The sequence below is a fragment of the Stenella coeruleoalba genome (genome assembly GCF_951394435.1).
Source record: "Stenella coeruleoalba genome assembly, chromosome: 10".
NCBI classification, from domain to species: Eukaryota; Metazoa; Chordata; class Mammalia; order Artiodactyla; family Delphinidae; genus Stenella; species Stenella coeruleoalba.
This window is the reverse complement of record NC_137156.1, coordinates 62,897,288-62,910,532: the sequence shown is the minus strand read 5'-3', so window position 1 is coordinate 62,910,532 and position 13,245 is coordinate 62,897,288. Positions and strand designations below refer to the sequence as shown.

The 13,245-nt window shown below is 53.4% G+C and overlaps 1 protein-coding gene across 1 annotated transcript; it reads right to left on the bottom strand.

Annotated features, from left to right (window-relative positions):
- Positions 1-1,654: 1,654 nt before the first annotated feature.
- On the bottom strand, positions 1,655-11,134 carry CLEC3B (C-type lectin domain family 3 member B). Its single transcript, XM_079934641.1, has 3 exons — positions 10,781-11,134; positions 6,605-6,703; positions 1,655-2,998 (listed from the first exon to the last, which is right to left on the bottom strand). Exons 1-3 carry the CDS (start codon positions 10,887-10,889, stop codon positions 2,598-2,600), a joined length of 609 nt encoding a protein of 202 aa, XP_079790767.1. The 5' UTR covers positions 10,890-11,134; the 3' UTR covers positions 1,655-2,597.
- Positions 11,135-13,245: the final 2,111 nt, after the last annotated feature.

Genomic DNA, 13,245 nt, shown 5'->3' with positions numbered 1-13,245 from the left:
AGTTTTTACCCAGTCTTTTGCCTCCTTACAGCAGTATTTCAAATTATCCCTTTGTTGTGCATCCTCAGAGTTTTTTACACACCAGGGCAACGCACAGTAGAGAGGGAAATGGATGGCTGTGAAAGATGGCTCTACCATCAGCTCTAATAAAGAGTAATGGAGAAGCTGAAGATGTAGAAACCAGTTCCCTTGAAGATCTAGAAACCAATACCTTATCATTGTTTATATACGCCTTGGAAAATTCAAATTTTGTAGCCAGGGCCAGGAATGGTGAGGTGAGTGAGACACTCCCTGGGGTACAAAATTTAAGGAAGTACCTAAAAGCTCAGTAATTATGATAAAAAATATTTGAACACGATGTTTTAAAAAATAAAAATTAATGCAGGGCTTCCCTGGTGGTGCAGTGGTTCAGAGTCTGCCTGCTGATTAAGGGGACACGGGTTCGTGCCCCGGTCCGGGAGGATCCCACATGCCGTGCAGCCGCTGGACCCGTGAGCCATGGCCACTGAGCCTGCGCGTCCGGCTGGAGCCTGCGCTTCGCAACGGGAGAGGCCACAACAGTGAGAGGCACGCGTACCGCAAAAAAAGAAAAAAGAAAAAATTAATGCAAAAAATCTGTGATAAAAAAAACACATCAAAGCTTAAAGACAGGATCCCAGGACAGGTGTACCCCAGCTGGAAGTCCACAAGTCTCAGTGTCTCAAGTGTAAGAGCATTCCCGGCTGATTAAAGATGGGTAACGATTCTCTTGCTCATACTTCCACCTGCTGCTGGAAGCAGGCAATGCCACGGTGGCACCTCTCCACCAGGACCCATGCTCACATGCAGAGGCCTGGTGCCCTCTTGCGGGCATCCACCCGATGCAGGGAACTTCACAAAATCCGTGGCCACCTACATCCTGCTAGATAGCTGAGTGGGGTAAAAAGAGCCCAGGATTCAGAGCTGCCAGACCGAGATTTGCATCGCATTTGCCTTCTCACTTACTAGGCCGTCTTGAAAAAAATCACGTTACTGTTCTGAGCCTCAGTTTCTGCACCTATAGTGGATCTCATCCATCATTACCTCTTCCTATAACTGTGGAATTACACGAGATGCTTTCTGTGACAATGCCAAGCAGGCTGTCTGGCACAAAGTACGCACACAGTTCACTGTAAGCTACCTACTCCAGCCCAGCCCACTCCCCTTGATCAAATCAAACTATCATCAATTTATTACTGAAGGCAAGACACACTAGAAGACAACCAGGGAGAAAAGATGTGGCAAAGTCCACACAGTGGATGATGCCATGGCTGATGTGGTAGGGAAGACCTCCCCTAAGGGTGTCACTAGAGCTGGGCCTACATGGTTGGATGGGCCAGGTCACACCAGGAGCTGGCCAATAGCCTCTGGGGGTCACTAGGCCACTTCTCTGATGTTTTATCTCAGGGAAGGTCCAGTAACGTGAGACAAGTATCACGGTGGTGGATGGTGGAAAGGCCAAGGCCCTTGTAATCCTGGCTCTGCTGCTTACTAGCTGTGTGACCAATGGAAGTCACTTAACTTCCCTTAGCCTCAACTTCCTTCTCTACAAAACTGGGATAATAACACGCCTGTCCTGGGTGGAGTGCCTGCGAGTCTGTGGGCTCAATAAGTAGTAGCTGGTATTGCTAGGGTGGAACTTTCTGTGAGGAGCGGGAAGGAGGGGGACACACCAGTCAGGCAATGTTGGCCACTGTCATATTTGGCTCCTGAACCAGCCCCCTTGTTGGGCAAGAAGGCGGATGCAAATATCCCCCGCGGGCAGCCTGTGCTCTCACCCCGACAGAACTCAGCATGTCAGTGCACCGCAGAAATGAATCCCTAACAGGAGGGTGTCAGGTGGGAGTGTCCCTCCTCCTCTGGAGTTGTGGAGGGGATGCTGGATTCCAACACGAGGAAGTGGAGTCTGCAGTAAGAAGACTGGAAATCTGAATAAGGCCTGTAACTTAGATAACAACATAGTAACAGTGTTTATTTCCCGACCTTGATAACAGTGCTCTGCTTCCGTGAGAAAATGTCCTTGCTTTCAGGAAACACACTGAAATATTTAGGGATAAAGGGGCATCACGTCTGCATTTCACTGTCAAACGGTTCAGGAAAAAATAGAAGGATAAGCAAATATGGGAAAACATTAATATTTGTGGAATCTGGATGAAGGGTATACGGGAATTCTTGCAACTTTTCTGTAAGTGGGAAATCCAATGAAATATAAAGTTATTTAATTTAAAAAAGGCAGCAGCAGTCAGGGGTTCCCTCGTTCACCCCCCCTTCTTTTCCTCCTCCCCCTCCTCTGCACCCAGCTCGCCATCCTTCACCACCTCCCTACTCGCCTCCTTCTAAGCGACCTCTCCCTGGGCTCCCGGCCAGGCTCCTGGACTCCCCACCCCTCGGACCCGGCACAGACCGCAGCCACTCTCTGCCAAGCTGCACCCAATTTATTTGCAAGAGGAGGCCCCCAGCGCGCGGGGGCAGGGATGCGGGGCGGGAAGGTCCCACGGCCCCTCTTCCGGGGCTCACGATCCCACCCTCCCCTGGCCCCACCCCCGGACTCTGCCCCCGACCCCGCCCCTCTCGGCCCGCTAGACGATGGCGAACTGGCAGACGTAGGGCAAGTTGTCCCGGCAGCGCTTGTCGAACCACTTGCCGTTGGCCGCACCGGCCAGGGCAGCGCAGTTCTCGACCTTGCCGCCGTCGGGCTGTGCGGTGATCTCTGTCTCCCAGTTCTTGTAGGTGATATGGCCGCCAGTCATGTCCACCCAGGTGCCTTCGGCCGCCATGTCGTTGAAGCCCAGCCAGACCTCGGCCTCGCTGCCCACACTCTGGCTCAGGTACTCGTACAGGGCGTCATTCTCGGAGCCCGTATGCGGGGTGCCCAGGGTGCCCCCTCGCGAGATGCAGTCCTCGCTCGCCTCGTGGAAGGTCTTCGCCTGGACGAAGGCCAGAAAGCACTTCATGTGCACCTTGATACCCTTCAGGCAGACTAGGGGGGAGGGGAGGAAATGGACGTCACCCAAGGCCTCCGGTTCCGGAGCCAAGAGCCAACCGCCAGGGGTAGTCACACCATCCTCCATCCCATCCCTGTACATCCTGTCCTCCCTGGACAGGCTCCAGACCCAGGCCAGAGGGCCGTGCTGTGGTGGGCACTGATGCACATCTCAGATCCCCATTTAAGAGGTGGTGGAGCCCCTGCTGCTGGGAGTGAGGTCAGCCCCCTCAGCTGCACACGGCCCCTCCCTCAAGGTCACACCCCTCTCCTGGGTGCCCCATCCAGTGCCCAGGGGAATAGGTAGGGTCATCTCTACCCCAAGCAGGATAATTCTGAAGGGGCCTTTTAGCTTGGAGGCTCCACAGCGTGGCAGAGGCTGGCCTTGGGCCTGTGCTGCTACTCAGCTCCCCCTCTGCCCAATCTACTTCCAACACCTCCCTCCCTTCACAGTTGGGACCCCGGGCTCTCCCTAATAAATGAGCTCCATCTCAGAGTGGGCTTCCTGGAGAGCCCAGGCGGAGCCACCTGCTCTGATCTTCCTCCAGCCCCACCCTCCCTAAGATCAAGAAACTGCAGGGCCAGGGGACATCCCTACCCAGAACCTAGACCACACTCCAGGTACCCAGGACCCCAAAGCCCTGACCCAGGGGCCCAAGCAAGCTCCCAGAGTCTGCCAGGGGCCTCTTCTGGGGCGGCGACTGGGAGGACGGAGCTGAGACGGGCAAGCCCCTGGGACAGAAGAGATGGCCCAGGTGGTGGGCCAGGGGCTAGCTCTCTCAGGCATGGAACTCGAGTCCAAGATTCTAAATTTGAATCTGGTCTCAAAGGTTGTGATGAAGGTATATATTTGGTCAGCTTAGGAGCATAGAATGTTTTTACTTAGCAGTTTGGTTTTTTTTTTTTTTAATATTTATTTATTTATTTGGCTGCACCGGGTCTTAGTTGTGGCACACGGGATCTTCGTGCGGCATGCGGGATCTAGTTCCCTGACCAGGGATTGAACCCAGGCCCCCTGCATTGGAAGCGTGGAGTCTTAACCACTGGACCACCAGGGAAGTCCCAGCAGTTTGTTCTTCAGCTGGGTTTGTAACATAAATGTTTAGGCAGTTGGGGTACATGCCTCCATTTGTCCTCTTGCTGCTGACCCCAAAAGCGTTAGGGGCAGGTCTGCACTCCACCCCACCCCCATCCCCTCACTCACTCACCCTCTCACTCAGTTGCTTTCACTTAACACACATCTCCATGTCCCCGTGAGCACCTGACACTCCTGGAGCTCTGAACTCCGGGCCTGCAGCATCACAGAGGTGTCTTTACTCACACATGCCATCCCAAGGCAGCCAGCCCTACCGCGCGCTATCCTGCAGCTCATCCTAGGCAGGTTTCATTGCCCTTCCCAGCCTGGCGCCACACTGCCTTTCCTTCCTGCTGGGGACTCTGACACGCCACCAAGACCCCCTTGGGGTGAAGGATTGACTACCCCAGCTGCTGGGAGCGCTGCTGGGAGACAACTCTTAACTCTCAGCCCCTTTGGGGATTGCATCAGCGGAAGACAGCCCCCTCCCCCATGGTGTGCCCCCTTCCCAGAGCAGCCTGTACCCAGTGACTGGCCCATGAGCCCTCTTGCCCCAACTCAGGACAGCTCTGAAGGGCCCTCCGGTCGTCAGGGCTCCCTCTGCAGTTGGCTGAGGCTTTCGTTGAGATGCGCAGGGCACTCTTCCCACTCCTGCGTCCTTCTGTCTCTTCCCTTCCCCAGGTGCTCATCGTGGGTGTGCTCCCTAATAAACCTCCTGCAGGCTAAACTCCACCTCGGGGCCGCTTCTTGGGAACCCTACCTGCAACACTCCCTCCAACATAGTTAGTCCTCAATAAGTATCAGTTCTCAGTGCCTTACCATCGTTACTGACATTTTGTCACTCTGGCCTATTCATGATCCCGTTGATTCTTTTTTTTTTTTTACGGTACGCGTGCCTCTCACTGTTGTGGCCTCTCTCGTTGCAGAGCACAGGCTCAGCGGCCATGGCTCACGGGCCCAGCCGCTCCGCGGCATGTGGGATCTTCCCGGACCGGGGCACGAACCCGTGTCCCCTGCATCGGCAGGCGGACTCCCAACCACTGCGCCATGAGGGAAGCCCGATCCCGTTGATTCTTGCTGGCCTTCCATAGCTTTGCTCCTACCGTGCCCTCTGCTTGGAATCCTTCTTTATCTTCCCACACGTGCGGGTTCCAGTGAATACACTGATTTCATGAATATATTGAGGCTCCCAGAGCGGGACCCTGGCTGGGTCACCTCTGCCTCCTTGTGCCTGGCAGAGGCTCGCTGGGGGGAGGACCTCATGTGTGTTTGCTGATTGGGGGAGGGAAGGGGCAGATGGCGGGACGGGAGGGTTGCTCCCCTAACCCTTGATTCTCTCAACTCTTCAGTTAGGTCAGGAGTGCTTTGTGTGGGGTTATTGACAAGGTGATTTGCAGGTAGTGGTAGTAAAGGAGCGGGTGATGAGAGGGAGAAGGTCCCCAAGGAGGCCAGGAGCCCATGAACCTCCTGGGAATCAGCAGACATGGAGGGGGTGTTTAGTTCTCCATATGCCATGGACTTTGCACGGGGAGGTCCCCACCACATCACCCACCTCAGGAGGCAAGTGGCATCTGGGTTGCATGGTCTTGGCACAAGCACAAAGCTTAGACATGAGACCTTAGAGCTTGCCCTGCAAGTCCACCCCCTGCCCTTCGACTTTACAGATGAGGAAACTGAGGCCCTGAACAACACTGTGCTCATTTTAAACATTCCCCCATGTGTTAAGTATTATCGTTAGTCTGTATTCTGTGTTCTCCAGGGCAAGGTCACGAAGAAGTAGGTGAGTTTGAGATGTGTGGAAAATAGAGACAATGTGAAAGGAACTTGGTGGAGAGAAAGAGAACAGGTTGCCCAGGCAGGCTGGCCAGGCAGTGCTAGGGCAGGTGGCTATGAGCTGTGTCCCCGGGCTCCGCAGCCGTGTATTTTGTCCATCCTGGTTTAGCTGGTTCATGCAGGGCCAGGAAGACCAAAGCCCACCTTTCCTCACACCCAGCATGCACCAGGCAGGCTGCTTCCATTCCCATCCTGAACTGCAGTAACTAGCCAGGTGGGCGTGGCAAAACCAGAACCTCTCTATGCCTCAGTCCCATCTTTAAAATAGGGGTGATAAATCCTGCCTCAGCATAATGATGATGATTAAGAGTGGCAGCCTCAGCAAAGCAGCTGACACAGGGAATGAAGCTCACGCCCTGTAGGGCTGTGGGGGCTGGCTGAGCGGAGGGTCTCCTGGGGTTCATTAGGGTTGCCTCTGCTCCACGAGCGCTGCAGGGCTCGCACTTCCAGTGGGCGGTAATGGATTCTTGTGGGAGAGCTTGTTGTCCTTTCGGTACATTGCTGCTTCCACATGTCAGGGGATCTTCCTGAGAGAAGCAGGCTGAGGAGGGGGCTCTGTGAATCCAGTGCCCTGGACTACAGGGGCCAGCCAGGGCCCTGGTACTGGCTCGAGGCTACAGGTGGGTTGCTGGCTGCTGGCCTGAGGCCCTCTGTCTGATGTACCCCTGCCCAGAGAGGCCGCCACGTGCTCTCACCCGTCTGCAGGGCCTGCTGCTCTTTCAACAGGGCCACCTCCTGGGCCAGGCTGTCCAGCTGGGTCTTGAGCTCCTCAAGCATCTTCGGGCTCACGGCATCTAGGATGAAGTCAGAAGGAAGTGGGGACAATCACGAACACGTGAGAAAGGCAGTAGGGAGTGGGGCAGGGCAGGGACTGGGAGGGGTGGACCACTGTCAGCCACAAGGGGACGAGGGAAACGACTCCCCTCGACCTTGATGTCTTGGCATACTCTCTCTCTCCCTGTCCCTGCCGGTGGTAGTCTAAGTGATCGCTCATGATTTTCCTTCTACCGGGGGACCATCGTTCTCTTGCTCTTGCTAAAGTGAGACGTGTACCGCATTGTTCAGGAGAGTTGCTGGGATCAGATGGGGTTGGGATTTGCAGGAGCGGAGTGGAGGGTGCAGACAGCTCCTTCGGTGACACCCAACCACCCTCCCAGCTCTAGAGGAGAACAGAGCACAGGAAGGAGGGCCAGGGGCCCTTGAGACCTCCCAGATTCACTTCCCCAGGCTGGACGAACAAGGCACGGACCAAGCAGGGCAGGCACTCGGCCTGGGGCTGTGTGGAGCAGCACAGGTGAACGTGTGTACAGGCTCTGAGGTTGCATGCATGCGGGTGACCTGGGCAAGTTCCACAGCCTCCCTGAATCCACTGTCCTCATCTGTAAAACGGGATGATAATAGCCCCACCTCCAAGGACTCTGGAGAAGAATAAAGACTAAGAGAAATGAAGCATGTGACCAGCGCTGGGCTCATTGTCAGCCCTGTGACGTGGGTAATGTGTCTCTTCTATACCACCACCAATCCACAGACGGGAAACTGAGGCCAGACTGAAGCAACTCGCCTGAACTGGCAGAGCCAGCAGCCCGAACCCAAGTCCGCACGGCTGCAAGCTTGTTCTCCCCACGTCCGTGATGGCAGCACGTTTCCTAATGTGAGCCTTCCTGAGCACAAAGGCCCGTTCGGAGCCAGTTATTCATGAGAGGCAGATGTGAAATGTCTTCCTCTGCATGTGTAAGTTGAGAGCTAAGTGGGTGGACCCCAGTCTTTCTGAAATCCCAGGAGCTTCAGGAAAGGCTGAGCTCAGCTTGGGTAGAGGGTGGGGAAGCGCTTCCATGGTTCATTTGGCTTTGCTTGCATAAAGTCCACGGTATGAGGGGTGAAGTCAGACCTTTGTCCACCCCAGATTCCTTTGCAGGGGAATCACAGGAAACGTGAGCAAGAAACATACTGGCATATATAGAAATTCATGATGTGACTTACCAAGTATGAGGAAATTAACACCCAGATGAGCAAGGCAAAACAGGGAGTGTTTGGGGCTGGCAAACTAGCCTGACTGGGTTATGTGTGCCTCACAGTGGGCCTCTGCCTCAGTGGTTCACAGCAGCTCTGTACTCAGTCCCATGATGTACCAGCACAGGGCACCGCATAAAGTTGTGAAAGTTGGGTACTACACAAGGGCACTCAGCTGAGGGGACAGGTGGGGGCCCATGTCCAGCCTCTAAGCCTTGCCCTGGCTGTGCTGCTTGACCACACCAGAGAAAGGGATGCTCTTCTATAATTTGTCAGCTCAGAGCGGAGAGCCTTTTGTGATTTGCACCAAGGTGCCCGAGTGTACGAGGGGCCCTCCAGGGACTGGCCAAGGACCAAGGTGCTAACAGAACTCCACTGAGGAAGGCGTAGGAGTTGGGTGTTTCTACAGCTCTGGGCTAGGAGTCGGAGCCCTTGTGCTGCCCCTCACTACCTCTGAGCCTCAGATTCCTAATGCATGTTATTGAAATGGATGCCCTCAGGTCCCTGTTCTAAGAGTCTGTGACCCCCTGTGAGGCCATCCTCCCCACCTGAGCTCCTCTGCCAGGTGTGGCCACATGGCCTCTGGAGCTCCAGCTGCCTAAGCCCTCCCTGCCTCACATCTGGCTGACCCCCATACAGCTGGCTCAGGCCACACCCCACACCAGGGGCAGATGAGCTCCCAGAAGCAGCCTGGGCTCTCCCCCTTCTCATCCCACCCTGGGGGCCAGCATGGGGGCATAGCACATTCTGTCCTCTCCTCCCCTCGTCCATCCTGCCAGCTTGTTCTCCACCACTCAGCGGGCACTGAGGGGTCTCCTTGGGCACGACTGTCCCTCCTCCGGACACCCTCCCCCACTTTGTGCACTGGCCCCTGACTAGGTTGTTCCTTTGATTCCCAGTCCTGGCTGCTCCCAGGAATCACTGGAGACTGGTGGGAAAGGCAGATGCTGGGGAGTATTCCAGGCCCATGATCCAGCATTTCTGGGGGTGGGTCCCAGGTGCCTGGATTTTAATGTATTTCCCAGATGATGCTGATGATGCCTGAGGGAGAACCACCGTGGTTCGCAAATTGATTCACATCTTAAGAGCAGGGATGCTAATTGTCTGCTAGAGTGTTCAGCATGTATACTGGCCCCTACCTGGAGAAAGAGCTCTGTAAGCATGTGTGGTGTAGGTTGGCAGCAGGTCGAAGGAAAGAAAACCAAGCTGCAGTGGGTTTCAGCAAGAGGCAGGGCTGGACAGGACACTCCACTCTTGCTCTGTCAGCTGTTATGCGGGCCTCCTCCTGGACCTCCATGGGCCACCTCCGTGGGGACCACATGGAGCTAGGGTTCAAGTGTGACAGCTGAAGAGGACCAGGGCATTGTCTGGTTTGACCTTCTTGTCCATATGATCAAATACATGATTTACATGATTAAATAAATACATACTAAATCTTTGGTAAACTTGAGAAATTAACAACTATTTTCCACATTCAAAAATTCTGTTATTTGCCTTTGGAACTGTGTATCCTTTACAAAGAACATCCTTGGTGGCAATTTCAGCTAACGTTCGTGGACACACCATGCATGCTGTGAGTCTTCTTTTTTTTTAATGAACGTTTTGTAAAAGGTAATATAGCCATATAACTTTAAAAAACCCAAACAGTTCAGAACGTCAAAGTCTCCTTCCCAATCAAGTCTGCCCTTAGCTCCCTAGTTTTTCTTCCCAGAGGTAATCACTGTTACTAACTCTTGTGGATCCTTCCAGAAAATTCTATGCATATACAAGTAAATATATTTTTTTATATAAGTCCCTTTTTCAAAACCAATGTCAGCATAGTATCCATTCAAAGTATTGAATTTTTTGTTTACTTTATGAACTGAACCTTGGGGATTATTTCCTATCAGCACCCAGATCCGCCCATTCTGTGTTGCAGGCCTGTGGGTCTCCATTGTCCTAATGTGCCCTTATGTACATTGTCCGTGACCAGTGGGCAGCTGTCCATTTACGGAAGAGGCTCAGAGAGGGGCCTGAGGGCGGCCCATGCCCCTCTGCCTCACCTTTTCTGTGCTCTTGGCCCCAGCCACCTGTTTCTCTGCTTAATAAGCACTCTCATCCCCTGGAACTCTCTCTCCTCCCCTTGGAGCCCTGTGGGGGGTGACAGCCCCGATCATTGCCATGGCATTTCACTAATGTTGTCTCAAAACAGCCCGCGGTGACCTCACTGCAGGCAGGGCTCCAAGGGCAGGCCTTGCTGAGGCCAAGGCGACCCAAGGACACCCCAAACCCAGAGGCAACAGAGGGAGAGCAAAGCTGCCTCCACTATCCGAGTTTGGGTTTGAACATTTTTATTTCCTCGAGGCTGTGATACACTATAGAACTAAGAATTAACTTGTTCTTTCCCCGCCCCCGCCGTGCATCAAGTATATCCTACGTTCCAGACACTTCACATGTTTTCTATCATTAAATCCTCACAACCAGCGTTGTGAGCAAATGCCACAATCCCTATTTTACAGTTGAGAAACCCGAGGTTTGGAGATGCCAAGGCAAAGCCTGCCAACACTCCTGATGAGAGTCGGACATCTCCAGACTTCTGAGCCAAAGGTTTGATTTCTGTAAAATATTGGGGTGGTGGGGGGGTGGGTGTCAGTTTAGGTGATCTGGAAGCTTCTTTCTGATTCTAAGAGCCAGTGACTCTTACAGTTTTGACAATTGCCCCTGCTGCTGGAGGACTCTCCCAGGTCCCAAGGGGTACTTCATTGAAGTTCCCTGGACTCATGGAGAAGGAAAGTGAAGGAGGGGAAGGAGAGTGAGGACCAGCAAAGGAGAGGGCGACCAGCTCCCTGGAGGATGGGGAGGGGCTCCACCCCCCTCCTTACCTTTCTTAACATTTGCAGCCTTCTTGACCTTGGAGGTAGGTGTCTCGGCAGTGACCTGGGTCAGGAGGGAGAAGAGGCAGAGGAGCAAGTAGGGCCCCCAAAGCTCCATGCTGCTGCACCCACCGGCTGGGGCTGCTGCTGCCGCCTGCAGTGGACCTGGGTCAGAGAGCACTAGTGGCTGTGGCCTGGGCTGCACGTCTTAAGGCAACTGCCACGACGACCTCTGTCCAGGAAACCCTCCCAGAGTTGGCTGAGAGAGTGCCAAAAAAAAGCTTGCAAAAGGAGGAAGCCCTTGGGGCCACGGAGCCTCGCTGCCCAGGGAACACCCACCCAGCATCCGGGCCCCGCCTTCTAAAACAGAGTCATTATTTTCTAGGATTCTGAGAAATACACGCTAGTTGTCATAGCTCACATCTGCTGAGCAGTTACCTTGGGCAGGCGCTGGGTCATACTTTTCCCTGGCCTCGTTGAGGCCTCACACCAGCAATATGAGGGAAGTGCTGTCATTTCCCCATTTTACAGTTGAGGAAACTGAGGCTCAGTGAGTTTAAGGGAACCCAAGCTACCCAGCTGTAAGGGGCAGCACCAGTATTTGACCCCAAGTGGGGTGCCTCCAGAATGGTCCCACAATGATGTCTCCTTACAGAGTGCACTGGGGCTGACTGCTGGATTGTCTAGAATGTTTGCTGTGATTCTTTTGTGGTCTGTCTCTATGCACTTGATGTATCTTTGGTTAAAAATACAAGGGAGTCCTCTCCTTTTTTCACTTTCTGTTTCTCAACTATCCTGTCTGAAGCAGAGGTGACCACGGTGGGAGAAGGGCAGCTGTGGTGCCCCAGAGTGGTGTCAGAGATGGAGCAGGGAGAAAAGAATGCCCCCATGAGGAGCAGTGTGGTGTGGGGTGTCAGGGTACAGCAGAGTGGAGGGGGGTACCCCCAGGGGAACAGAGGCCCTACATGGAGTGTTGAAGTCCAGGTGAGGAGAAGAGGTAGTCCGCATGGGAGAGCGGGTGGTGGCAGAGGTGAGAGAGTGGTTACATACAGGGGCACCCATCGAATAAGTACATTTATTAAAGACCATGGGAGCCAGGTTTCTCATTGTCAGAAAAGGGAGGTGCAAATACAGAGAGAAAACTAGAATGAATCCTATGGTGTAGGATTAAAATTGGAGCTATCGGTGTGCAGTTGTGGACTTTGACACCTAAAGAGGAATCTATAAATGTCAGTGCAAATGTGCACATCAGTCTGCCAGCTGTCTGGGTGGAGCAGAATTGCCTCCAAAGCCTCGAGCACTCCTGGCATCCAAGTGCCACCTTCTATAATAAATACAGCTTTCCACTAAAAGGAACCAGAGCACCTTGGAGAAATGGCTGATTTCAGGGCTGGGGCAGGAAAAGTAGAAAATGAGCCCAGAACAAGTTGTTTTGCCAGAAAGCAAGGAATTGTTTAAAGAAGGATGAGAACGTGCCAGGACACAGAGCCAGCTTGAAGGAGCTTCTTGGGGCCCAAATCAGGGACAGTTTGAACATCAAAATAGTGACAGTAACAGCAAAACAGGAAATCATGGGCATACACAGATATAAATAAATAAGCGAATACACGGGAAGTCTGATGAGCAACGGGGTATTTTCATCATCTCAGATTACTTGCCCACAAAATACTTATTAATTACAAAGAGGAAAGAGTCACCTTGCAGTGGAGAAGCCTGGAAGATGTCACTTGAATGAAGTGAGCAAAGTAAGCATCATCAGTAATGGGCCAAATGGAGAGCCTGCAGCACCTGAGTGCCTGATGGGCTGCGGTGAGGAGAATGCGGCATCACCTCCGTGAGACTCCTGCCGAGGAAACGCCACACTAGCCCAACTGAGGGGCTTTCTACAAAACAACTGCCCAGCAACTTTCAGAACCGTCCAGGACGTGTCTGAGGAACTGTTTCAGACTGAAGGAGATTGCAGGCACAGAGCAACGCGTTTGGACCAAACCCTTCCGCTCTCATGGACGCCCTTGGGACAACTGGAGAAACTTGATGGGTCTGAGGAGCACGTGGCAGGGATGTACCCCTTGGATGTTACTGTCCAGTTTGGATGGTGTGTTGTGACTATGGAGGAGAGTGGCCTTGTCAATAGGAAACATGCACTAAAGCACAACCTTCGGGCATCAGGTCGACAACTCACTTGAAAATGGCTCAGGGGAAAAATATTCTTTGTACTGTAGTTGCAGATTTTCTGTGAGCTTTAGATTGTTCCAAAAGAAAATGCAGTGCTATGTAATTCAGGCTTTTCTTCCAGGGACCCCGCCTTGCCCCATCTGATTTGGGGAGGGATGTGCCTGCAGCCCAGCCTGGCTGACCTCCCTGCTGTGGTCCCCAAGGGCAGGAGCCTGGGGCAGGCAGCAGGCACTCTGTTGGCCCTTTCTGTCAGGGGCCATCCCTCACATTCTCAAGAGTGGGAGAGGGTTTTATATTCA

Excerpts from the sequence above, each read along its gene's own strand:
- CLEC3B (XM_079934641.1), bottom strand. The coding sequence starts at position 10,889 with ATGGAGCTTTGGGGGCCCTACTTGCTCCTCTGCCTCTTCTCCCTCCTG. Across the intron at positions 6,704-10,780 it reads GGCTGCAAATGTTAAGAAAG|ATGCCGTGAGCCCGAAGATG; the intron begins GTAAGGAGGGGG and ends ACTTCATCCTAG. Across the intron at positions 2,999-6,604 it reads GCAGCAGGCCCTGCAGACGG|TCTGCCTGAAGGGTATCAAG; the intron begins GTGAGAGCACGT and ends CCTCCCCCCTAG.